Source organism: Oryzias latipes, chromosome 13, assembly GCF_053564925.1.
Source record: "Oryzias latipes strain Hd-rR chromosome 13, Olatipes_Hd-rR_3.1".
Classification (NCBI taxonomy): Eukaryota; Metazoa; Chordata; class Actinopteri; order Beloniformes; family Adrianichthyidae; genus Oryzias; species Oryzias latipes.
In genome coordinates, this window is record NC_136249.1 from 36,600,837 (window position 1) to 36,625,689 (window position 24,853).

The 24,853-nt window shown below is 55.7% G+C and overlaps 3 protein-coding genes and 1 long non-coding RNA gene across 12 annotated transcripts in view; 3 read left to right on the top strand and 1 right to left on the bottom strand.

Annotated features, from left to right (window-relative positions):
• Positions 1–287: 287 nt before the first annotated feature.
• Positions 288–2,097, bottom strand: LOC144981653 (uncharacterized). Its single transcript, XR_013647226.1, has 2 exons — positions 1,982–2,097; positions 288–442 (listed from the first exon to the last, which is right to left on the bottom strand). It is a non-coding gene; the product is annotated as an uncharacterized LOC144981653 (long non-coding RNA).
• Positions 724–12,355, top strand: lrch3 (leucine-rich repeats and calponin homology (CH) domain containing 3). Of its 5 annotated transcripts, none has more exons than XM_078929830.1 (20): positions 724–1,502; positions 2,699–2,843; positions 3,980–4,106; positions 4,197–4,302; positions 4,373–4,509; positions 4,577–4,680; positions 4,756–4,849; positions 4,955–5,030; positions 5,108–5,232; positions 5,347–5,396; positions 5,603–5,648; positions 5,718–5,846; positions 6,030–6,074; positions 6,171–6,224; positions 6,456–6,486; positions 6,561–6,674; positions 6,747–6,838; positions 6,910–7,047; positions 7,117–7,194; positions 10,991–12,355. In XM_078929830.1, exons 1-20 carry the CDS (start codon positions 1,244–1,246, stop codon positions 11,135–11,137), a joined length of 2,097 nt encoding a protein of 698 aa, XP_078785956.1. In that variant the 5' UTR covers positions 724–1,243; the 3' UTR covers positions 11,138–12,355. The 5 variants fall into 5 exon arrangements, with proteins under 5 accessions (XP_078785956.1, XP_078785955.1, XP_023817713.1 ...); XM_078929829.1 differs by having other exon boundaries at positions 5,347–5,395; positions 5,593–5,648; XM_023961945.2 differs by lacking the exon at positions 10,991–12,355 and adding an exon at positions 7,337–8,383.
• Positions 12,356–13,299: 944 nt separating this feature from the next.
• Positions 13,300–16,985, top strand: rpl35a (ribosomal protein L35a). 2 transcript variants are annotated; one of them, XM_023961947.2, is made up of 5 exons: positions 13,300–13,403; positions 13,999–14,034; positions 14,239–14,391; positions 14,458–14,602; positions 16,895–16,985. In XM_023961947.2, the coding sequence occupies exons 2-5, from the start codon at positions 14,024–14,026 to the stop codon at positions 16,916–16,918; spliced, it is 333 nt and encodes a 110-aa protein (XP_023817715.1). In that variant the 5' UTR covers positions 13,300–13,403; positions 13,999–14,023; the 3' UTR covers positions 16,919–16,985. The 2 variants fall into 2 exon arrangements, with proteins under 2 accessions (XP_023817715.1, XP_078786001.1); XM_078929875.1 differs by lacking the exon at positions 13,300–13,403 and adding an exon at positions 13,404–13,664.
• A 799-nt stretch (positions 16,986–17,784) lies between these two features.
• abcc5 (ATP-binding cassette, sub-family C (CFTR/MRP), member 5) overlaps positions 17,785–24,853 on the top strand; it is a 30,946-nt gene continuing 23,877 nt past the window's right edge. For 3 of the 4 annotated variants that reach the window (XR_013647218.1, XM_078929813.1, XM_078929815.1), the window contains exons 1-2: positions 17,785–18,007; positions 18,175–18,311. Coding sequence is in view for 3 of the 4 variants with exons in the window: in XM_078929813.1 (XP_078785939.1) it covers positions 18,261–18,311 (51 nt within the window). In the remaining variant the exon portion in view is untranslated. The remainder of the gene's footprint in view (positions 18,008–18,174; positions 18,312–24,853) is intronic. The other variant, XM_078929814.1, reaches the window with a different exon arrangement.

The window sequence follows — 24,853 nt, forward strand, 5'->3', positions numbered from 1 at the left end:
TCCTAAATGTTCTCCATCGTGGCAAAAATGCTGCGAGAACACCAAAACCATTTTCAGTAGAGTGGCTCTTTAGCTTTTATTTTCCCAGAGTTCTGATGTTGTGGGTTGGCCGGTGCAGGTCTGTGGAGACGTTCTTCCATCCAGGTGGATTCAGTCTATAGACATGAACCGGTTCTAAAGACCAGACGGTTCTGAGTCATGGGGGTCAGTTGGTAGGCGGTTGTGGACAGATGCAGGTTTCTATGAAGGTCATTATTTAAAGCTAAGTGACTTCTATTCCTGACCGCAGGGCGGCCTGTGGTCCTGTTTATTCAAGACAGACGACCTTTAATGTGATTCGTTTGGATTGAAGAGAAGCTGATGGTTCTGCTGACAGAGGTGGAAGAAGGAGGAGCAACACCATGGAGGGGCGGAGCTACAGACTGAAAGAAACGGCATCTCCCTGAAACCACACAAACACAACACACACACGCATATCCACACAAACACAACACACACGCATATCCACACAAACACAACAAAAAAATGTTATTTTAGGACGGCAGAAAAAGTTTTTACAACTTAACTTTAATGAGAGTTTCATAGCGATCACATTGTTAACCAGACGACTGAATTTCTCTAAATGATACCTTACTGTACTGTACTGTACTGTACTGTACTGTACTGTACTGTACTGTACTGTACTGTGAGTTCTGTACTGTACTGTGAGTTTAGTTTATATTTAACCTTTTAGCACCATGGTGACATCACTGTAACAGTAAAATATCTGAAATACATCCTGTGGTTCTTGGTTTGTAGCCGAACACACATAATTGAATTTCTAAGAGTTTTTTAGAGTAACCCTCTGGTGTGTTGATGTTGTATGCTCATGTGCCTGTTGCACTGTAGTGCTATGGAGTGATATTTATGCCACCATGTTACTACACACAAAACTAAAAGTATTAAATATTTGCTTTCAAAAAAATGTTTTGCTTTCAAGCATCACTCCATATACGTTTAGTGTTTTGTTTTACGTATTGTTCACAATAAAGTTTAGTTTAGAAGAATTGTTGTTAGCCAGAAAAATAATCCAAAAAATTGTTGTGATCCCGCGGTGCGCGGTGCGCATGCGCTGCTCCAAGTTCAAGGTGGGAGCCAGCCCAGCTAGCTGTCAGCATCGCGGTGCGCATGCGCCGCTCCGAGTTCAGGGTGGGAGCCAGCCCAGCTAGCTGTTAGCAACGAAAGCTAGCAGGCGGAGCGTGTAATGGCGGCCTCGGTGTTGCTGGGGTCTGCGGACGGATCCAGGCTTAATTTCATCCCCGGAGGCGGCGGCGGCTGCGAGAATGCGGCAGTCGGGAACTCTAACGGACTGGGCCCACCCGGGCCGGCGCCCTGGAACCGCTCTGTGGACCGCGCGCTGGACGAAGCGTCGGTGACCGGCTGCCTGAACCTCAGCGGCAGGAAGCTGAAGGAGTTTCCTCGGAGCTCCAACAACCACGACCTGACGGACACCACCAGGGCCGGTAAGTGCGCGTCAGGGCTCCAGGCGGACCGGAACCGCTGCCGCTTATCGGTTCCCTTAGGAAACCCGGGACCGTCCGGAGTTCGTGAAAAGTTTGAATCCAAGTGTTTGCCTCCGGGGCAGATGGATGGACCGTCAGGGCGGTGCTGGGAGAGTTTCTGCCCCCGAGCTGAGACGGGCTGGCCCCGATTTCGGTTGTTTGAACCCAGAACCGGGACCCTCGTGTTTGTGACGGTGCTGTTTGAGTCCAGTTCGGCCGGACCTTCAGCTGGATGGATGCGCGTGAATACGTGTGGGGGGGATGGGGGCGCGCGCGTGCCCGCCCGATGGGGTCTACCACCTGTCAGGGTTCAGCGGGGAAACAACCAGACAGGTGGACTTGGTGCCGGTTCGGCCGAACCGGAACCGCGGCGGCTGCGCTGCCGGGAAAGAGGAACAAACCGGTTTGGTTTCCATCACGGTCAGTGACGGTTGACCTACCGAAGCTCCGCCCCCCGCGGCTCTGCGCGCCGCTCCGAGTGACAAAACAAACGCACGTCAAACGATTTTCTTCGGTTTTCTAACGGAAAGATGTTCCGGTTCTTGTGTTAGCCCGGTGGAACCCAAAAGCCTCCATGCAGTCAGCTGGGCTTCCTCCTCCTCATCCTCATCACGACCGATTCGGTTCAGCCGGATCAGGAGCGTCCTGCAGGTGTTCATGACTCCGTCATCATGTGACCTGTGGTTACCTTGACGACGGCGTCCGTCCCTGGATGAAGGTTCCTCGCTGCAAACACAGGCGGCCGCAGAAGGAGGACCCTGGTGTCGCGGATGCAGCTGATCGGATCCGTCGGCCTGTCCGGCGCCCCCTGAAGGAACGTGAGCAGAAACGGGTTCTGTCCGTCTCTATAAAGATCTGGAGATTCTGGCCTCACGATGGAGGGTTCTGGTGGGCTGGAGGCCAGAAAGGACCTGCTGACACTAAGCAGACTAATTCTAGTGCATGAAGGAGTCTGGTCCACCACTCCACGGCTGCGTCTCTAAAAGTAAACTGCATCCACTGCTGCTCTAAACCGTCCGTTAGAGGGAGGAATGGCTGCTGTCCTTCTCAGCTGAAGGTCTCTGCAGGGACAGCAGACCCAGGCGGTTCCAGACGTCCCGGCCGCGTGCGTCTCCTTTCACTCAGGCATCAAACCCGCGCTGTGCGTCTGTCCTCAGATCTGTCCCGGAACCGTCTGTCCGAGCTCCCTCTGGAGGTCTGCGTCTTCGTGTCTCTGGAGAGTCTGAACCTCTACCAGAACTGTCTGCGCTCTCTTCCGGACAGCCTGCTGAACCTGCAGGCCCTGACCTACCTGAACCTCAGGTAACACCACACACACACAAACACACACACACAAACACACACACTTCCTCGCCAACACAACGCGGCAGCAGAAATGGGCGGAGTCTGGGAACGTTTTAAAGTCCCATGCCGATCATCTTCTGACATCTGAGCGTTCTTTCCAGGATGGTTCTGCTAGCTTACAGCCCCTAACATTAGCGGGGCAATAACAACAGTATCAGAGCGTCCAGTTCTGATCCAGATTCCAGCACAAGCCCGGCTGGTTCTCCTTCACCACGGCTGGTTTAAAGCAGGTTCTGGAACATCAACCAGAACTAAACTCCAGAACCCAATCCATCAGACTCTGTATGATCCACGTTACTCCTAAAGGAACCGGCATATCTAGATTAATATTGATGTTCCTCACTGGGACTGAAGCTCGCCGGCTGACTGGGTTCTGTTGGGTTCTGGGTTCTGACTCGGCCTGTGGATTGAACCCGAGTCACAAATCTACGATTGACAGCAGAATTGTCATTATTTAACCCAAAGATGTCTGAATGTGTCTTCTTACTGGATGAAAGTATTTGTGTCTTTATGTGGAGCTGAAGATCAACCAAAGATTCAGAGAGAAAGAAAGATTTTCATCACTTCAGGTTTTCTGCCAACTTCCTGGTTAACTTCAGCAGGAAACGAAACCTAAACATTGTTGTTGTTTTGGATCATTTCACAACAAACGAACAAACAGCTCTGTAGAAATAGAACAACTAGAAAAGGCTCGCAGTCCAAACGTTTAAACCGACGTCTGTGTTTCCAACAGACACGTTTTCATATTTAGAGGAAAATAATGACAAGATTATTGTAATATTCCTACATTAACCTGATTTTTTATTTTATTCTCTATTCTGTTTTTATTCTAATCTATTAATTTTAGTTTTTTTCAGTAAACTAAACTTGAGTCACTTTAATCGACAAAAAACACTGGAGACTTTTACTTTGAAGTTTTGTTACTTCCTGTCCCAGTCGCATTTACCCGTTTACACGTATTTTCGCTGCGTTTGGTTTATAAAGATCTCAGACGTCACCAATACTCGGACTGGTATTTTGGGGAACAGGTGGTGAGTATCCGAGTATTCGGATACTCTGTGCAGCCCTAGTTCTGACCCGTCTGTGTGCTGCAGCCGGAACCAGCTGTCCTTCCTCCCCCCGGTGGTCTGCAGCCTCCCCCTGAAAGTCCTGATCGCCTCCAACAACAAGTTGGGGTGTCTGCCGGAGCAGCTGGGGCAGCTGAGACACCTCACCGAGCTGGTTAGTTACCGTCCGGCCCCACTCCGGGTCAGTACCATCACTTCCTGAGAGCAGCCCAGAGGCATTGACGGCTGCTGCTGCCCCCCGCAGGACGTGAGCTGCAACGAGATCCAGACCTTACCGGCTCAAGTGGGCCAGCTGGAGGCCCTGAGGGACCTGAACGTCAGGAGGAACCACCTGATCAGGCTGCCGGCAGGTGAGCAGGCGGAGCCTGAGCTCCATTCGGTTCTGCTGGGTTCTGGTGGGTGAACCGTGTTTGTGTCCAGAACTGGCAGGACTTCCTCTGGTGCGCCTGGACTTCTCCTGCAACAAGGTGACGTCTATCCCTGTCTGCTATCGCCATCTCACCCAGCTGCAAGCCATCGTCCTGGACAACAACCCGCTGCAGACCCCGCCCGCTCAGGTACGCAGGAAGTGACATCACCACGCCGCTTTACGGCCGCCGTCTCACCGCCGCGCTGTCCCCGCAGATTTGCATCAAAGGAAAGGTCCACATTTTCAAGTACCTGAACTTGGAGGCAAGCAAGACCACATCGGAGCCGGCGGAGTACGAGAGACGGCCGCTGACCACCTGGTCTGACCTCACGCACACACACACACAGCTGGACCTTCACAATAAGAGCGCATCTCACAGACTCTGTCCCGTCAGCTTGGATGAACCGTATCCCGGATGTCCGTACGGAGCGCTGGACTCCGGCTTTAACAGCGTCGACAGTGGAGACAAGAGATGGCTGGGCAATGAGGTAACACGTGCGCACGTACACATGCACGTCAAGTAACCCGGTCAGCCTCTGAAGTCTGAGCCGAGTTCTGAACCTCTGATGATGTCACTTCCTGTCTTTGCTCAGCCTGCAGAGGAAGCGTGGGAGACCAGCCGAGACCCCAGACACAGAGGAGGAGGAGCTCTGCTTCCCAACGGCACCGGTGAGACTGTGGGTCAGACCCGCCTTCAGAGCTGAGGATGACCACGAGGTCCTGACCTTCCTCCTGCCTCTGCTCAGCAAACGTGGAGACGGAGCAGATCGACTTCATCGACAGCTACATGGAGGAAGACGAGGAAAAGAAGAGCCGCAGCAGCCTCAGCTCACAGTTCATGGCGTACATCGAGAAGCGCATCACCAGAGAGGTGGGAGCTTTGCCCGTGGCGCCCGCCGTCTTTAGTTCCCTGGACCCACAGACGCTCTGGTAACCAGTCAGACATTTCTGTAGAAGGTGACAGACATCCTGTGTCAATCTTCAGGGGTCTCCCGTGAAAAACAGCCGGACTGAAGACGCCAGAAGACCCAGCAGGTAGAAACCGGCGCCATCCGCCCGCTCCGCCCTCCGGCTGCATGCAGGGATTTTTACTAAGCTCCAGTTCACAGCGGAGACTTGGGCGGAGCTTCGTTCCACCTGTGTGCTGTGACTGGCTGAGAGGACTGGAAGACACCTAAATACATTCTGGTCTCCTTCATGTCCAACTTCTCTCCTTCCTGTTTGTCCCACTGATCCTCCAGGACGGCTGCTGATGGTGTTGCACCACCCTCCAGCCCCTGCAGTCAGGTAACCTTCACCTGTCTGACAGCTAAATGAAGAATCGTCTGCTGGAGGCTGACTGTCTGTCCTTCTCAGAAAGGGGTGGTTGGTCCTGGGGGGGTAGAGAGGATGAGGAGGGAGGCCCAGCTTGCTGCTCTGAGGTACGAAGAGGAGAGGCAGAGGAACCGTCCTTTTCAGAGTGAAGGCGTTGGCACAAACACCAAGGTATGGCAGCGTGACCCCGTTAGACGCCCTTTGACCCCCCGCTCTGACCCTGCTGCTGCTGCAGGTCTGGTTTGTCCTAGCAGGCGGAGGTCGCTGCTGTCGTGCTTGTGTGTGGGCGGAGTTGGCAGTCAGGTTGGACAGGTATTGTGATGCTGCACTCACCTGTGGCTCTTGTTGTTTCAGCACAAACCTGCCCACAGCCCAACGAAGCCCAGTGCAGAAGTGGAGGTGAGACGGCGCCGTTCTGAGTTAGCGGCATGTTCGGCCTCAAAAGCCCCTCCCCTTTCCATCAAGTTTGTTTTTATTGGTTGTGTTTGCTTTCAGAATGCTTTCCCTTCAAGACGCTCCACCCACACAGATGATTCCGCCCTGTTCATGGTACGCTTTTGGCTCCTCCTCTGAGCTATTACGTGTTTTTCCAGAATAAGAGCATGTGGAACTGCAGTTTCTCAGACTTTTTATAGATGAAGACTATTTTTATAGATGAAGACTATTTGAAAGTAAAACAAACTAGCAGTGTCAGACAGGTGATTTTAGGTGTGAGACAGTTGTTTGCAGGTGTGAGACAGGTGCTTTCATGTGTGAGACAGGTTTGTTTTGTGTCTGCAGGGTGAAGACAGAGCCACGCTGTCTCCCACAGGTAAGACCCTCGGACTCAAACGTGTTGCACACAGCTGTGTTTGATGAATAACCCCTCCCCCTCTGATCTCCCAGACAATCAGTCGCATTCGTACCTCGCTGCAGTGGGCGTGGCCTACTGCAGAGGGGCCAGCTTGAGACCAGAAAGCTTCTTGTTTCGCCTCAGCCAGAAGGAGGAGAAGAAAAGAGGTGAAAACGTTGATACCTGAGCCGTACAGGTGGGTTCACCCCTCAGGTGTGACTTCTGTTGGTTTCTTCCAGAGAACATGAAATCTCCTCAAAGTCAGGACGAGGCTCCTGCGGCTCCTAGTCTGGAGGGAGAGGAGGTGGAGCTGGTGGAGCAGCTGCGGAAGGTCTGTACCTGCTCACACCTGTAGGAGCTCTGTGATTGGCTATCAGGTGACTCACACCGCTGTCCTTCCAGAACATTGAGGCTCGCCTTAAGGTGTCCTTACCCAGCGACCTGGGAGCGGCTCTGACTGACGGGGTGGTCCTATGTCACCTGGCCAATCACGTGAGACCGCGCTCAGTCCCCAGCATCCACGTCCCCTCCCCCGCTGTGGTGAGTCCTCGCCAGGCTGGCGCCGTCATCGTCTCACGCCGCAGAATCTAACTTCTCCTCGCCCTGCAGCCCAAACTCACCATGGCCAAATGCCGACGCAACGTGGAGAACTTCCTGGAGGCGTGTCGCAGGATCGGCGTTCCACAGGTGAGCAGCACACCTGAGCTGTTTGCTGACCTGTGCAGTGACCCTCTGGCTCCTCCTCCACTAACAGCTCTGCTTCTCTCCTTCACCTCCTGTTTCATTACTTCCTGTCACTCGTTTTTTCTCCCCCAACCTCCGTGCTCAGGACCACCTCTGCTCCGTGGGGGACGTCCTGGAGGGCAGGGTGGGGGTGGTTTTCAGGACGGTGGGGGTGTTGCTTTCCATGGCGCCCCCTCGGGCGAGCCTCTCGCTGCAGGTCCAGCTGGCGGGCTTCGCTCTGTTTTACCTGTCAATCATGTCTTTGCTCTGTGCCGTCTACGTCCACCTGAACCCCCACACATGAGAGCCCCGGGGCCCGGTCCGTCTGCCCCCGTGGCCCAGTCGGTCTGCCCCCGGCGCCCAGTCGGTCTGCCCCCGGCGCCCAGTCCGTCTGCCCCCGGCGCCCGGTCCGTCTGACCCCTGAAACCCGGTCCATCTGCCCCCTGAGGCCCAGTCCATCTGCCCCCGTGGCCCAGTCGGTCTGCTCCCGGCGCCCGGTCCGTCTGCCCCCGTGGCCCAGTCGGTCTGCCCCCGGCGCCCGGTCCGTCTGCCCCCGGCGCCCGGTCCGTCTGCCCCCTGAGGCCCAGTCCATCTGCCCCCGTGGCCCAGTCGGTCTGCCCCCGGCGCCCAGTCCGTCTGCCCCCGGCGCCCGGTCCGTCTGACCCCTGAAACCCGGTCCATCTGCCCCCTGAGGCCCAGTCCATCTGCCCCCGTGGCCCAGTCGGTCTGCTCCCGGCGCCCGGTCCGTCTGCCCCCCGAGACCCGGTCCGTCTGCCCCCGAGACCCGGTCCGTCTGCCCCCGAGACCCGGTCCGTCTGCCCCCGAGACCCGGTCCATCTGCCCCCCGAGGCCCGGTCCATCTGCCTCTGAGGCCCGGACCATCTGCCCCCTGAGATATGGTCCATCTGCCCCCTGAGATCCGGTCCATCTGCCTCTGAGGCCCGGTTCATCTGCCCCCTGAGATCTGGTCCATCTGCCCCCTGAGACCCGGTCCATCTGCCCCCTGAGACCCGGTCCATCTGCCCCCTGAGACCCGGTCCATCTGCCCCCTGAGACCCGGTCCATCTGCCCCCTGAGACCCGGTCCATCTGCCCCCTGAGACCCAGTCCATCTGCCTCTGAGGCCCGGTCCATCTGCCTCTGAGGCCCGGTCCGTCTGCCCCCGTGGCCCAGTCGGTCTGCCCCCGGCGCCCAGTCCGTCTGCCCCCGGCGCCCGGTCCGTCTGACCCCTGAAACCCGGTCCATCTGCCCCCTGAGGCCCGGTCCATCTGCCCCCGTGGCCCAGTCGGTCTGCTCCCGGCGCCCGGTCCGTCTGCCCCCGTGGCCCAGTCGGTCTGCCCCCGGCGCCCGGTCCGTCTGCCCCCTGAGACCCGGTCCGTCTGCCCCCCGAGACCCGGTCCGTCTGCCCCCCGAGACCCGGTCCGTCTGCCCCCCGAGACCCGGTCCGTCTGCCCCCGAGACCCGGTCCGTCTGCCCCCGAGACCCGGTCCATCTGCCCCCTGAGACGCGTTCCATCTGCCCCCTGAGGCCCGGTCAATCTGCCCCCTGAGATCTGGTCCATCTGCCCCCTGAGACCCAGTCCATCTGCCCCCCGTGGCCCGGTCCATCTGCCCCCCGAGGCCCGGTCCATCTGCCCCCTGAGATATGGTCCATCTGCCCCCTGAGATCCGGTCAATCTGCCTCTGAGGCCCGGTCCATCTGCCCCCTGAGATCTGGTCCATCTGCCCCCTGAGACCCGGTCCATCTGCCCCCTGAGACCCGGTCCATCTGCCCCCTGAGATATGGTCCATCTGCCCCCTGAGATATGGTCCATCTGCCCCCTGAGACCCAGTCCATCTGCCTCTGAGACCCGGTCCATCTGCCCCCTGAGATCCGGTCCATCTGCCTCTGAGGCCCGGTCCATCTGCCCCCTGAGACCCGGTCCATCTGCCCCCCGAGGCCCGGTCCATCTGCCCCTGAGATCTGGTCCATCTGCCCCCCGTGGCCCGGTCCATCTGCCCCCCGAGGCCCGGTCCATCTGCCCCCTGAGATCTGGTCCATCTGTCCCCTGAGATCTGGTCCATCTGCCCCCCGAGGCCCGGTCCATCTGCCTCCTGAGACCCGGTCCATCTGCCCCCTGAGACCCGGTCCATCTGCCCCCCGAGGCCCGGTCCATCTGCCCCCTGAGATATGGTCCATCTGCCCCCCGAGGCCCGGTCCATCTGCCTCCTGAGACCCGGTCCATCTGCCCCCTGAGACCCGGTCCATCTGCCCCCCGTGGCCCGGTCCATCTGCCCCGTATAGCTAAGAAGAAGGACCGGCTCGTGGTCGTTGTCCCTCTGACTGCCGCCGTGCAGATGAGGCAGATCCAGATACCTCCTGAAGAAGAGCGCCTTCCACGAGAACACCGTCAAAGCCCAGATGGGTTCCTGACCCAGTTCACGAGGACCAGAACCTTACTGTCTTAATAGATCCAGTTCTTTATTCTAAGCCCAACTCTGAAGACCAGGTTTCAGATCTGGTTTCCTCTGTGGAACTGTGTGGCAGACCCTGGTCCAAACTCCAACAGAACCCTTAGAACCAGCGGAGAGGCTTACGGACCTCAGCCCGGTTTGGCCCATGCTGTCTCCGAGCGGAGCGGCAGCCAGCCCGGCTCCGGGTCAGACCGGTTGTTTTAGGGAAATGCGACCTGATGAGTTGGGCTTTGGAGTGGAACAACGTTCAGGGACATTTCCCAAATCCACATCTCCGAGTCCAGAACCAGAACCAGCAAACTGAACCTGCTAAAATGTTTAGTGTCAGCTGCCAGAACCGGATACCAGAGAACTTCCCGGGTCTGTGTCTTCAGTGACCCGACGTTCTGAAGTCCGGTTGCTGGTTCTGTTGCAGCTGATGCCCTGGAGGACCTGAGGAAACGAGTCCGAACCAGTTCTGGTCACATGTGAGAGGTGAGGGAGCCTTCAGGTTTCTGTAGCTTTACCCTTTGGACCTCTAAGCTCCGCCCACGTGCCTTATGATTGGCCACCAGCTGCTGCATGTTTTTTACAGTTTTGTATTTTGTGGAAGGTTCTGCGGTTCTGCTGGATCAATGTTCTTCCTCTGTAATGCTGGCCGTGACCCAATCTTCCTCATAGGACTGTTGGACCCTTTCTGTGGTTCCAGAACCAAAGTCCTCTGCAGAAACGGACAAGGAGTTTCTAACCAGAAAAGTGCTTCCTGTTCCTGTTTGTTCTGGTTCTGTGGAACCACGTTTACATGTGGAGCTTTATTTTGAAAACCAAGCGGACCCTTGAGAAAAGTGCCTTTAGCGTGCGTCCTCCTGCAGAACCCGCCGCCTCGCGTGAGTCAGCAGAAGCGGCTGACGCTCGCTCGGCCTTCTGTCCAGCGTTCATCAGACATTTCCCATGAGTCTTTGCTCTCAGCGGTTTTCTGACCCTGAAGCTTGGATCAGGTCCGGGCGCAGGACTTTCTTGGACCGCTGCTGTCAATAAAGTCTGTGAATCCTCCTGGACTGCGGTTCTGTTTCTTGAAGATCCGTTCCCGTGTGACCCAGACCCAGCTCCAGACGGTTCCTCCGGTCCCGCTCGGTTCTAGCGGGTGTGGTTCCAGCATGGGGTGGTCCAGAGCGGGAGGCTGTGTAGGCCCCGCCCCCTCACCTCTTCCTTTCTCCTCTGTCTTCATGCTTTTGTTTATTTTATTCCTTATTTTGAGTTTTCATCTGTTGATCTGCATCCATGTGGCCCCTCCCCCTGGGGGCGTGTCCTCCTTTGATGTCTCTGCAGAACCAGCTGTGTCTTCCTCTGCACATCCTGGAGCAGCGGGGGCTCGCACAGGTGGCCGCCACCGTTGGCGCCCTGCTCAACCTGGCCCCTCCCAGACCGTCTGCCACGCCGACAGCCACGCCCCCCGGGCCTTCCGTCACCATTTAGGCCTGTGCACGCGCTCAGTGCGTCTCCGTCAGCTGCGGGGGCCCAGAGATGTCATCGGGGAGGAGACACACCTGCTCCGGCTTCTCACTGCCATAACCTGTGTTCTCCTGCTGGGGGGTCAGCATGGGGGGTGGGGGCCCAAAACACTAAAGCTTTGTTCTGATTGGCCCGGATGCAGACACTCACCAAAACGTGTGTTCTGATCTTAGTCACGTCTGGTGGTTTTAGCCCCGCCCCTTTTTAATCATTTTATTTATTCTGAGATTTTTATCTGAGGAGTTTAGAGTCGGAGCAGAACTCTGACTCCAGAACCATTCCGTCTGAGAGAACCGCATCTGGATCTGATGGGGGCACCGCCTACAGGTCACATGACCTTTCATCCTGCAGGAGGAAGGCCCGGTTCCGCCTGCGGGTTCTGTCAGTCGGGTCATGGGCCGGCCGCTCCCGCACAGACGGGTTTGAAACAAACAAACTGAGAATCAAACGTTGCAGCTTTTGCACAAAATAACCAGGACTTTACAAATGATTTATTTATAGTTTACGGCATCTAAGGGATGTAAAAAAGAGAAAAGTGAAAATATCACTCAGGATTTTATAGAATGAGCTCAAAGCTGAAAATATTTCATGCTATTAAACTTTAAATATTTTTACCTAAGCCTTGAAAATGGTGTTCAGGAGCTTTTGTTATGTTTGAAGCTTATTTATTAACTACAATGAAAAGTTAAACCACTTTAAAGACGGAAACACTAAAGAAGCAGCGAGGAACGACAACGCTGGGGACGGACGCCACGCGTTAGCGTCCCGTGAAGAACGCCTGCCTTTCAGCTGTGATGACGAGCTAGCATTAGCCGGGCTAGCTCGTCATCACAGCTGACCTTTAGCTGGCTTAAGCCACCCCCACCTGTCTGGGCTCAGGTTCGTGTCTCCATCAGATCCAGGACCGTGACCCGGGGGGGGGGGGGGGGGGGGGGGGGCGGTGACCCATCACCACTGATGTAAACACTAAAGCTGAGTCCTCACAGGACGACTGCTGCTGCATGATGGGATGACACGTGTAAATATTTACATATCTGTGTATGTTGTACATATGAGACTGATGCTTTCCTGTTGCTATGGAGACCAGGCTTCCTTGTCGCCATAGTGACTGGTCCAGAGAGACTTTCTCCTGTTTACTTTCTTCTGCAACTTCAAATGAAATAAAGACGACTGTTGAAACTCTTCTGTTTCCACGGTAACGGGCCTCAGCAGCAGATCAGGGACCTTCAGGGGGATGTGGGGGCCAAGGTCATACCATGACACGCCCACATCCTCAGAAGCGTGTTCTCAGTCTTCTGACAGCAGACGGCGAAGGGTCGGGACAATTCTGCCGTGCACGTGCTGCACCTGCTGAGCTCGCCGTGGACTGGAGATGTGCAGCTCACTTCCTGCTTGGGAACTTCCTGTTGAAGCCCAGGTTCCTCCGAAAGGTTCAGCTCTCTGCCAGGACGTCCCATCAGGACCTGGCTTCCCCTGCAGACACCAAAGCCTGGGTCCTGGAACTCATGGAGAAAAGCTGAAGGTTCTAACCGTGGAAACGGCAGCGCTGATGCAAACACCAGAACTTTCAAGATCAGAAGAGCCTCCAGAGGAGCAGGGTTTGGATAAGAGGTTTGACATGGAGGCGTCTTCAGACGTCTGAGCTGGACATGAATGTCAGAGCTGCAGAACGGGCTTCAGGAGGTTCTGCTCGCCCCACACGGTTCTGGCTGGACAGACGTTCCAGTGATCCTCAGCCTCCCTGCGGTTCTCTGCTTTCAGATGTGTGACCTCGTGTCTGTCCATCTGCCCTGCTGCCCTCATCGCTGCATCTACATGCCCCGCCCCTTTTCATCCACATCTCTGCAGGTTTTCTCTCCTGTCGCCTTTTATTGTTCAGGTCAGGAAAATAACTTTCAGGTAATTAGAAATTAAACTAAATAAATTTCCAATGGCGACGTGTGTCAAATCTAATTTGAATGAACTGAACGTATCTTCAATCAATTCAACTGAACTTTGACGTGTCTTTGTTTATATTTATTTTCCAGAAAATATATAACCATAAAACCATCTTATTTAGAAACCCTGTTTGAAGATGAATTTAGCGACTTTAGTTATGATAACATTTAAAACAGTTTGACGATGTCAGAAGGTTTTTGATCAGGCAGCTCCGCGGACACCTATCTTCACACCAATTACCCAGCATTCCCTTCGGCTGGCCTTTCCTTCCATCTACGCGGAACAAGAACAGGTACGAAGTGAATTCTTCCAAACTTCTTCCCAAACCCGTTCATGTTTACCCCATAACTACCGGTTCGGTCCGGACGGGTTCTCCTCCGCTGTCTGGTGTATTTTTGAGCGCGCGGGGGGTTCGGATGACGTAGATTCGGCGTGGATTATCATGCTGTTTGCTGCTAACAGCGCGGCTGTGAAATGAGCCGACCCGGATCATCAGCAGCGACTTTTCCTCCGGATTCGGAACCGGCTCTGCTTAGCACGGAGCAGATCCGGCGTTAGTGCCTTTGTTTATCAGTGCCCTGGAGGAAGGAGGAGTACCGGGAGAAGCAGCTCCGTGTGCCGGTAGAAGGAGTTCAGTGTGCCGGGAGAGAGACCTCTTATCCCGGCTGGGAGAAGCTACGTCTGCCGGGAAAAGGAGCTCCTTCCACCGGCACACGGACGTCCTTCAGCCGGGAGAAGGGGCTCTGTGTGCCGGTGTCGGGTGTTCAGTGTGCCGGCACACCGGCCACCTCCTCCCGGTGGAAGGAGCTCCTTCTCGGCACACAGACCACCTCCTCCCAGCATTCCAGTCCTGCAGACGTTTGACCGGCTGTCCTGTTTGTCTGCAGGTGAATCCACCTGAGGAGAACCACGATGCCTGGAAGGTGAGTTTTATCTGCTCATAGTTCTGCTGCTGAATTCTGATGTTCTGGTTCTGCCCTGAATTTGGACCTGATAAGGGAGTTCCTGCTAAAGCATATCCGTGCTGGATCTGGTGTGAACATCCAGAACCGATAGTGATGATCTGGGTGTCGGTAGACTGCGGTCTGTAACCACCGGTTCCGGTCTGGCTGCTGTTTGTGTGACAGACTGTGGAGTAAGGCCATCTTCACCGGCTACAAGCGCGGCCTGAGGAACCAGCGCGAGCACACGGCGCTGCTGAAGCTGGAGGGCTGCTACAGCCGGGACCAGGTGGACTTCTACCTGGGCAAACGCTGCGCCTACGTCTACAAGGCCAAGAAGTCAGGCTGGTTTTATTGTGTTATTGTGAGTGCTTGTGTTTGTCGCTAAAAGTGTGAATTTTGCAGGAACACAGTCACACCCGGTGGAAAACCCAACAAGACCCGGGTCATTTGGGGCAAAGTGACGCGGGCTCATGGAAACAGTGGGATGGTCCGGGCCAAGTTCAGCAGTAACCTGCCAGCCAAAGCCATCGGACACCGGATCAGAGTGGTGGGTTTGGAGGTTTAGACCGTCTGGAACTGTGGTTCTGCTGGATCCAGAGGTGGTAGCGCCCGTTTCAGTTCTGTCCTGGAGAACATCATCGTTCTGTACATGTTGCTGAAAAGTTAAAACAAACGGCATCAAAACGATCGTGCCAGTCTTGAAGGTGGCCGCCGTGCTGCCTGATCAAAACCATCGTGTTACATCCTGTTTGCCCCCGTAGTCTCCACCCTCTGGTTGATGCCCCCGTACCCTCCTTCCTCTGGTTAATGCCCCCGTAGTCTCCTTCCTCTGGTTGATGCCCCCGTAGCCTCCTTCCTCTGGTTAATGCCCCCGTAGTCTCCTTCCTCTGGTTGATGCCCCCGTAGTCTCCTTCCTCTGGTTGATGCCCCCGTAGCCTCCTTCCTCTGGTTGATGCCCCCGTAGCCTCCTTCCTCTGGTTAATGCCCCCGTAGTCTCCTTCCTCTGGTTGATGCCCCCGTAGCCTCCTTCCTCTGGTTAATGCCCCCGTAGCCTCCTTCCTCTGGTTAATGCCCCCGTAGTCTCCTTCCTCTGGTTAATGCCCCCGTAGCCTCCTTCCTCTGGTTAATGCCCCCGTAGTCTCCTTCCTCTGGTTAATGCCCCCGTAGTCTCCTTCCTCTGGTTAATGCCCCCGTAGCCTCCTTCCTCTGGTTGATGCCCCCGTAGCCTCCTTCCTCTGGTTAATGCCCCCGTAGTCTCCTTCCTCTGGTTGATGCCCCCGTAGCCTCCTTCCTCTGGTTGATGCCCCCGTAGCCTCCTTCCTCTGGTTAATGCCCCCGTAGTCTCCTTCCTCTGGTTGATGCCCCCGTAGCCTCCTTCCTCTGGTTAATGCCCCCGTAGCCTCCTTCCTCTGGTTAATGCCCCCGTAGTCTCCTTCCTCTGGTTAATGCCCCCGTAGCCTCCTTCCTCTGGTTAATGCCCCCGTAGTCTCCTTCCTCTGGTTAATGCCCCCGTAGTCTCCTTCCTCTGGTTAATGCCCCCGTAGCCTCCTTCCTCTGGTTGATGCCCCCGTAGTCTCCTTCCTCTGGTTAATGCCCCCGTAGCCTCCTTCCTCTGGTTAATGCCCCCGTAGCCTCCTTCCTCTGGTTAATGCCCCCGTAGCCTCCTTCCTCTGGTTAATGCCCCCGTAGTCTCCACCCTCTGGTTAATGCCCCCGTAGTCTCCACCCTCTGGTTAATGCCCCCGTAGTCTCCACCCTCTGGTTAATGCCCCCGTAGTCTCCACCCTCTGGGTAATGTCCCCGTAGCCTATTTTCTCAGTCCTCTGCCCCTGTACCCTGCTTTCTGAGGGCGCCGCCCCCATAACCTCCTTTCTTAGAGTAATGCTCCTTCTTCTCTTGTCCCCTCGGGGGTAACGCCCCTTATCCCTCGGGGGTAACGCCCCTTGTCTCTCGGAGGTAACGCCCCCCGCTCTTAAGGCCCGTACACACCGGGACGAATATTCGCCAGGCGTTATTCGCCAGCGTTTTTCGCCACGTTTTTTGTGTTCACACCCAGGCGATTTTCGCTGACGATGAGTGAAGTGAACATGCAATTTCCTTCCCTGACATTAGATGGCGCTTAATGTAAACAGAAATACTCCTGTACACAAGGTGGCGCTGCGCAACTTTACGCTTCTTAAAGTCGCTTTTCCCTCAGAAGAAGAGAGCAAGTATTTACGCGATTGTCAGAATCATACAAAGAAAACATGAATATTTCAAGCACCAGTAGCTCCAACTGCTGCTTGGTTCGGGGATGTTTAAGAATGTCCGTCCTTATTTCTTCGCGGCTGTGTGTAGACGCTACTTGGCGTCTATCTTCTTCGCTGGTATGTGTGCTCAGCAAGGCAGTTTTGTGTTTGAGCGCCCCCAAGTTGTGTTTTACTGTAACTTCAGAAGCTCCAGACACGTGAGCAAAAGCGCCGTTCTCATTGGTCGAGTAGATTTCGACGCGACGCGTCGAAAAAAAAAAAACGAACCCGAGGCGTTTTTTTTTTTTGACGCTTTGACGCGTGGCGTTTTTTTGCCTCGGTGTGCACACTCACATTGGTGCCCTTTGTTTAGTCACGAGGCGTTAAACGTCGGCGACAATCGCCGGCGAAATTCGTCCCGGTGTGAACGGGCCTTTACGCTCCGTTTCTGACAGAACAGATCCGTTGTAGGGGCTCCCCTCCAAGCAGGTTTGGTCTGGATCCTGCAGACCCAGATGTTCTAGGAACGGAGCTGCTGCTGCAGCTTCTGTCTTTTATTTTGGAATTGTGAGGTTCTGTCTCTTGTTCTGAAGTGTCACTTCCTGTGTGCAGATGCTGTACCCTTCCCGGGTGTGATGAGGATCGATCATCAGGATGTTTGTACAGAAATATTAAACTGATCAATAAACTGATTGGGTCCAAAGGTTTTTCAGTGTCTTTGTTCCATCACGTGCACGCTCGTGTGTACCGTGGCAGTCCGGAGTTCTGGTTCTGGTCATTTGTTCACACGTCTTCAGCTGTTATCCTTATAGTTTAGGGTTACATGAGCAGCTCTCCTGAGACCCGCTGACACACCATCAGTCCAGGTTTGACAGAGGATTTCCCACAATCCCCTGCACCCTCTGGTGCTGTTCAGTTACACACGGTCGTATCCACACTGAGGAGAACTTCTGCTGTGGTTCTACAGAACCTCAGGAGGGTCCGGTCATGTGAGCTTCCTGAGGAAGACGATCAAAACAGGAGGAAGAGGAGCGGTTGGGGATCTCGGGAAGAGAACCTCGGTGTGAGAACCACGAACCACGAATGGGCTAAGAAAACAACAGAATGGACTCCGTGGGACAGGAAGAGAGGAAGGGGAAGACCGAAGAAAAGATGGAGAGATGACATGGAGCAGAAGGCAGGCAGCACCTGGACCCAGAGTGCCCAAAACCGTGATGAGTGGAGAAAGATGTGGAGGCCACCCGCCAGCAGTGGCGTGACAGGCTGATGATGATGATGATGATGATGATGATGGGGCGGCGTCCGACTTGCAGAAGAGCCTTGGTGACCTCTGACCTCAGGGGTGTTTCTCTGCTCCAGTTTGGTTCCAGGTCCAGACGACCCGTTTAGAACTTGTTTTGTCAGTAAAGACGTTTTCCTGAAAACAAGAAGTAAGAACAAGTTAAACATTTTGGTCATCAAAGGACCGACGGAACTCCGTGACTCAATTTCCCATGATGCTTAGGGAGCCCGCTGCTCGCAGAGGGGGACAGGGCTGCAGCTGCTCCCGCGCCAACCCTGTGTGGACCGGCGGGCTCAGCTGAGCGCGCGCGGACACACACTGCTGCCCGCAGCATCACGAGCTTTTATTGTGAAGGAACCCCGGACTGTACACGGTGTTCCGCGCAGCCGCGTGCGCGAAGCTTCGTTCACGTTGCTGACGCGCCGACCTGGAAAGTGCTGGCGGTAGGTACCGACTGAATTCCGGCATTGCCTGTACTTTGTAATCAGATTACTCTCCTGCAGTACTGCAGTACGTGGACTTGTACCGCGCGCACTGCAGTGTTCGCTCTGCGGGGTTCGGATCGTTCCTCAGCGGTTCTGCAGGACCTCAGTGTTGGATGCTTCCGCAGGCTTTCGTCTGGTCTTCTGCTGGTTCTGGACGGTTCCGAAGGCGGATTTGGGTCAGAGCTTGCGCCTCCATGCAGCCTGACAGAAGATGAAACGCCATGATTTCGGACGGAACGGGTCAGAGGTCAGCGAGCAGCAGGTGAGAGCAGACCGGTGTTCACGTGAGCTGTTTTCTGGCCAATCAGAGGGCAGATCAAATCTTTTGAATGAGTTAGAGATTTTAGGCAGAAGCTGCTGGTGAGCGGACTTCTGAGCATCACTAAACAGAGGAAGTTCTGGTTCTGACCGGTCAGCTGCAGCGCTCACCTGTTCAGCAGAACCGTCTATCATCAGTGATTTATTTTTGATCAGTGAATGGGCTTCAAGTTGACAGGTCGTTTCAGAATAAAAGCCTGGAGCAGACAGAACAAAACTGCTCTCATAAAACCTCTGTTTACGTAAGGAAGCCCCGCCCCTTGATGCTGAGTAGTTGCTGCTCAGAGGATGAGAGGCTTCTGATTGGCCGAGGATGAATGAATGAAAGTGGAGTGGGAGAGCATCACGCGGCAGGAATGTGAGCTCTGCACGTGCTCAGTGTCAGCTGCTCAGCTGTGTAAACGTGTTGGGGGGGGGGGGGGGTCTCCCATCCTGTATCCATGGCAACCCATTTGCAGCTGAACGCAGGATGGGTCAGGATGGTAGACTCAGTCCACCTCAGAAAACGAAGCAAAGAAAGTTTTAGTTGTACGGCGGTTGAAGGGGAAGGGCGTTGCTGACAGTGTGCAGGTGGTGCGTTCGTGTGGAGGTGGTGCGTTCGTGTTCAGGTGGTGCGTTCGTGTTCAGGTGGTGTGTTCGTGTTCAGGTGGTGTGTTCGTGTTCGGGTGGTGCGTTTGTGTTCGGGTTGTGCGTTCGTGTGGAGGTGGTGCGTTTGTGTTCAGGTGGTGTGTTCGTGTTCAGGTGGTGCGTTCGTGTTCAGGTGGTGCGTTAGTGTGGAGGTGGTGCGTTTGTGTTCGGGTGGTGCGTTCGTGTTCGGGTGGTGCGTTCGTGTCCGGGTGGTGCGTTCGTGTGGAGGTAGTGCGTTTGTGTGGAGGTGGTGCGTTCGTGTGGAGGTGGTGCGTTCATGTTGGGGTTGTGCGTTCGTGTTCAGGTGATGCGTTCGTGTGCAGGTGGTGCGTTTGTGTTCGGGTGGTGCGTTTGTGTTCGGGTGGTGCGTTCGTGTTCGGGTGGTGCGTTCGTGTGGAGGTGGTGCGTTTGTGTTCAGGTGGTGCGTTCGTGTGGAGGTGGTGCGTTCGTGTGGAGGTGGTGCGTTCATGTTCAGGTGGTGCATTCGTGTTCGGGTGGTGCGTTCGTGTTCAGGTGGTGCGTTCGTGTGGAGGTGGTGCGTTCGTGTTCAGGTGGTGCGTTCGTGTGGACGTGGTGCGTTCGTGTGGAGGTGGTGCGTTCGTGTGGAGGTGGTGCGTTTTTGTTCAGGTAGTGCGTCTGTGTTCAGGTGGTGCGTTCGTGTTCGGCTGGTGCGTTCGTGTGGAGGTGGTGCGTTCGTGTGGAGGTGGTGCGTTTTTGTTCAGGTGGTGCGTTTTTGTTCAGGTGGTGCGTTTGTGTTCAGGTAGTGCGTTTGTGTTCAGGTGGTGCGTTCGTGTTCGGCTGGTGCGTTCGTGTGGAGGTGGTGCGTTCGTGTGGAGGTGGTGCGTTTTTGTTCAGGTGCTGCGTTCGTGTGCAGGTGGTGCGTTTGTGTTCGGGTGGTGCGTTCGTGTTCGGGTGGTGCGTTCGTGTTCGGGTGGTGCGTTCGTGTGGAGGTGGTGCGTTTGTGTTCAGGTGGTGCGTTCGTGTGGAGGTGGTGCGTTTGTGTTCAGGTGGTGCGTTTGTTTTCAGGTGGTGCGTTTGTGTTCAGGTGGTGCGTTCATGTTCAGGTGGTGCGTTCGTGTGGAGGTGGTGCTTTTGTGTTCAGGTGGTGCGTCTGTGTTCAGGTGGTGCGTTCGTGTTCGGGTGGTGCGTTCGTGTTCAGGTGGTGCGTTTGTGTTCAGGTGGTGCGTTTGTGTTCAGGTGGTGCGTTCGTGTTCAGGTGGTGCGTTCGTGTTCAGGTGGTGCGTTCGTGTTCAGGTGGTGCGTTTGTGTTCAGGTGGTGCGTCTGTGTTTAGGTGGTGCGTTTGTTTTCAGGTGGTGCGTTTGTGTTCGGGTGGTGCGTTCGTGTTCAGGTGGTGCGTTTGTTTTCAGGTGGTGCGTTCGTGTTCAGGTGGTGCGTTCGTGTGGAGGTGGTGCGTTTGTGTTCAGGTGGTGCGTTCGTGTTCGGGTGGTGCGTTTGTGTTCAGGTGGTGCGTTTGTTTTCGGGTGGTGCGTTTGTGTTCGGGTGGTGCGTTCGTGTTCGGGTGGTGCGTTCGTGTTCAGGTGGTGCGTTTGTGTTCAGGTGGTGCGTTTGTGTTCAGGTGGTGCGTTTGTGTTCAGGTGGTGCGTTTGTTTTCAGGTGGTGCGTTTGTGTTCAGGTGGTGCGTTTGTGTGCAGGTGGTGCGTTTGTGTGCAGGTGGTGCGTTCGTGTTCGGGTGGTGCGTTCGTGTTCGGGTGGTGCGTTCGTGTTCAGGTGGTGCGTTTGTGTTCAGGTGGTGCGTTCGTGTGGAGGTGGTGCGTTTGTGTTCGGGTGGTGCGTTCGTGTTCAGGTGGTGCGTTCGTGTGGAGGTGGTGCGTTTGTGTTTAGGTGTTGCGTTTGTGTTCAGGTGGTGCGGTTGTATTCAGGTGGTGCGTTCGTGTGCAGGTGGTGCGTTCGTGTTCAGGTGGTGCGTTGGTGTGGAGGTGGTGCGTTCGTGTGCAGGTGCTGCGTTTGTGTGCAGGTGCTGCATTCGTGTTCAGGTGGTGCGTTCGTGTGGAGGTGGTGCGTTCGTGTTCAGGTGGTGCGTTTTTGTTCAGGTGCTGCGTTCGTGTGCAGGTGGTGCGTTTGTGTTCGGGTGGTGCGTTTGTTTTCAGGTGGTGCGTTTGTGTTCAGGTGGTGCGTTCATGTTCAGGTGGTGCGTTCGTGTGGAGGTGGTGCTTTTGTGTTCAGGTGGTGCGTCTGTGTTCAGGTGGTGCGTTCGTGTTCGGGTGGTGCGTTCGTGTTCAGGTGGTGCGTTTGTGTTCAGGTGGTGCGTTTGTGTTCAGGTGGTGCGTTTGTTTTCAGGTGGTGCGTTCGTGTTCAGGTGGTGCGTTCGTGTTCAGGTGGTGCGTTTGTGTTCAGGTGGTGCGTCTGTGTTTAGGTGGTGCGTTTGTTTTCAGGTGGTGCGTTTGTGTTCGGGTGGTGCGTTCGTGTTCAGGTGGTGCGTTTGTTTTCAGGTGGTGCGTTCGTGTTCAGGTGGTGCGTTCGTGTGGAGGTGGTGCGTTTGTGTTCAGGTGGTGCGTCCGTGTTCGGGTGGTGCGTCTGTGTTCAGGTGGTGCGTTTGTTTTCAGGTGGTGCGTTTGTGTTCGGGTGGTGCGTTCGTGTTCAGGTGGTGCGTTCGTGTTCAGGTGGTGCGTTCGTGTTCAGGTGGTGCGTTTGTGTTCAGGTGGTGCGTCTGTGTTCAGGTGGTGCGTTTGTTTTCAGGTGGTGCGTTCGTGTTCGGGTGGTGCGTTCGTGTTCAGGTGGTGCGTTTGTTTTCAGGTGGTGCGTTTGTGTTCAGGTGGTGCGTTTGTGTTCAGGTGGTGCGTTTGTGTTCAGGTGGTGCGTTCGTGTTCAGGTGGTGCGTTTGTTTTCAGGTGGTGCGTTTGTGTTCAGGTGCTGCGTTTGTGTGCAGGTGGTGCGTTTGTGTGCAGGTGGTGCGTTCGTGTTCGGGTGGTGCGTTCGTGTTCGGGTGGTGCGTTCGTGTTCAGGTGGTGCGTTTGTGTTCAGGTGGTGCGTTCGTGTGGAGGTGGTGCGTTTGTGTTCGGGTGGTGCGTTCGTGTTCAGGTGGTGCGTTCGTGTGGAGGTGGTGCGTTTGTGTTTAGGTGTTGCGTTTGTGTTCAGGTGGTGCGGTTGTATTCAGGTGGTGCGTTCGTGTGCAGGTGGTGCGTTCGTGTGGAGGTGGTGCGTTCGTGTGCAGGTGCTGCGTTTGTGTGCAGGTGCTGCATTCGTGTTCAGGTGGTGCGTTCGTGTTCAGGTGGTGCGTTCGTGTTCAGGTGGTGCATTTGTGTGCAGGTGGTGCGTTCATGTTCAGGTGGTGCGTTCGTTTTCAGGTGGTGCGTTCGTGTGCAGGTGGTGCGTTTGGGTTCAGGTGGTGCGTTTGTGTTCGGGTGGTGCGTTCGTGTTCGGGTGGTGCGTTCGTGTCCGGGTGGTGCGTTCGTGTGGAGGTAGTGCGTTTGTGTGGAGGTGGTGCGTTCGTGTGGAGGTGGTGCATTCATGTTGGGGTTGTGCGTTCGTGTTCAGGTGGTGCGTTCGTGTGGAGGTGGTGCGTTCGTGTTCGGGTGGTGCGTTCGTGTTCAGGTGGTGCGTTCGTTTTCAGGTGGTGCGTTCGTGTGGAGGTGGTGCGTTCGTGTGGAGGTGGTGCGTTTTTGTCCAGGTGGTGCGTTTGTGTTCAGGCGGTGCGTTCGTGTTCAGGCGGTGCGTTCGTGTTCAGGCGGTGCGTTTGTGTGCAGGTGGTGCGTTTGTGTGCAGGTGGTGCGTTTGTGTTCGGGTGGTGCGTTCGTGTTCGGGTGGTGCGTTCGTGTTCGGGTGGTGCGTTCGTATTCGGGTGGTGCGTTTGTGTTCAAGTGGTGCGTTCGTGTGGAGGTAGTGCGTTTGTGTGGAGGTGGTGCGTTCGTGTGGAGGTGGTGCGTTCGTGTGGAGGTGGTGCGTTCATGTTGGGGTTGTGCGTTCGTGTTCAGGTGGTGCGTTCGTGTGGAGGTGGTGCGTTCGTGTTCGGGTGGTGCGTTCGTGTTCAGGTGGTGCGTTCGTGTGGAGGTGGTGCGTTTGTGTGCAGGTGGTGCGTTTGTGTTCGGGTGGTGCGTTCGTGTTCGGGTGGTGCGTTCGTGTTCGGGTGGTGCGTTCGTGTTCGGGTGGTGCGTTCGTGTCCGGGTGGTGCGTTCGTGTGGAGGTAGTGCGTTTGTGTGGAGGTGGTGCGTTCGTGTGGAGGTGGTGCGTTCGTGTGGAGGTGGTGCGTTCATGTTGGGGTTGTGCGTTCGTGTTCAGGTGGTGCGTTCGTGTGGAGGTGGTGCGTTCGTGTTCGGGTGGTGCGTTCGTGTTCAGGTGGTGCGTTCGTGTGGAGGTGGTGCGTTTGTGTTTAGGTGTTGCGTTTGTGTTCAGGTGGTGCGGTTGTATTCAGGTGGTGCGTTCGTGTGCAGGTGGTGCGTTCGTGTGGAGGTGGTGCGTTCGTGTGCAGGTGCTGCGTTTGTGTGCAGGTGCTGCATTCGTGTTCAGGTGGTGCGTTCGTGTTCGGGTGGTGCGTTCGTGTGGAGGTGGTGCGTTCGTGTGGAGGTGGTGCGTTTGTGTTCAGGTGGTGCGTTTGTTTTCAGGTGGTGCGTTTGTGTTCAGGTGGTGCGTTCATGTTCAGGTGGTGTGTTCGTGTGGAGGTGGTGCTTTTGTGTTCAGGTGGTGCGTCTGTGTTCAGGTGGTGCGTTCGTGTTCGGGTGGTGCGTTCGTGTTCAGGTGGTGCGTTTGAGTTCAGGTGGTGCGTTTGTGTTCAGGTGGTGCGTTTGTTTTCAGGTGGTGCGTTCGTGTTCAGGTGGTGCGTTCGTGTTCAGGTGGTGCGTTTGTGTTCAGGTGGTGCGTCTGTGTTTAGGTGGTGCGTTTGTTTTCAGGTGGTGCGTTTGTGTTCGGGTGGTGCGTTCGTGTTCAGGTGGTGCGTTTGTTTTCAGGTGGTGCGTTCGTGTTCAGGTGGTGCGTTCGTGTGGAGGTGGTGCGTTTGTGTTCAGGTGGTGCGTTCGTGTTCGGGTGGTGCGTTTGTGTTCAGGTGATGCGTTTGTTTTCAGGTGGTGCGTTTGTGTTCGGGTGGTGCGTTCGTGTTCAGGTGGTGCGTTCGTGTTCAGGTGGTGCGTTTGTGTTCAGGTGGTGCGTCTGTGTTCAGGTGGTGCGTTTGTTTTCAGGTGGTGCGTTTGGGTGGTGCGTTCGTGTTCAGGTGGTGCGTTTGTTTTCAGGTGGTGCGTTTGTGTTCAGGTGGTGCGTTTGTGTTCAGGTGCTGCGTTCGTTTTCGGGTGGTGCGTTCGTGTTCAGGTGGTGCGTTTGTGTTCAGGTGGTGCGTTTGTGTTCAGGTGGTGCGTTCGTGTTCAGGTGGTGCGTTTGTTTTCAGGTGGTGCGTTTGTGTTCAGGTGGTGCGTTTGTGTGCAGGTGGTGCGTTTGTGTGCAGGTGGTGCGTTCGTGTTCGGGTGGTGCGTTCGTGTGGAGGTGGTGCGTTCGTGTTCAGGTGGTGCGTTCGTGTTCAGGTGGTGTGTTCGTGTGCAGGTGGTGCGTTCGTGTGCAGGTGGTGCGTTCGTGTTCAGGTGGTGCGTTCGTGTTCAGGTGGTGCGTTCGTGTGCAGGTGGTGCGTTCGTGTGCAGGTGGTGCGTTCGTGTGGAGGTGGTGCGTTCGTGTGGAGGTGGTGCGTTCGTGTTCAGGTGGTGCGTTCGTGTTCAGGTGGTGTGTTCGTGTTCAGGTGGTGTGTTCGTGTTCGGGTGGTGCGTTTGGGTTCAGGTTGTGCGTTCGTGTGGAGGTGGTGCGTTTGTGTTCAGGTGGTGTGTTCGTGTTCAGGTGGTGCGTTAGTGTGGAGGTGGTGCGTTCGTGTGCAGGTGCTGCGTTCGTGTGCAGGTGCTGCGTTCGTGTGCAGGTGGTGCGTTCGT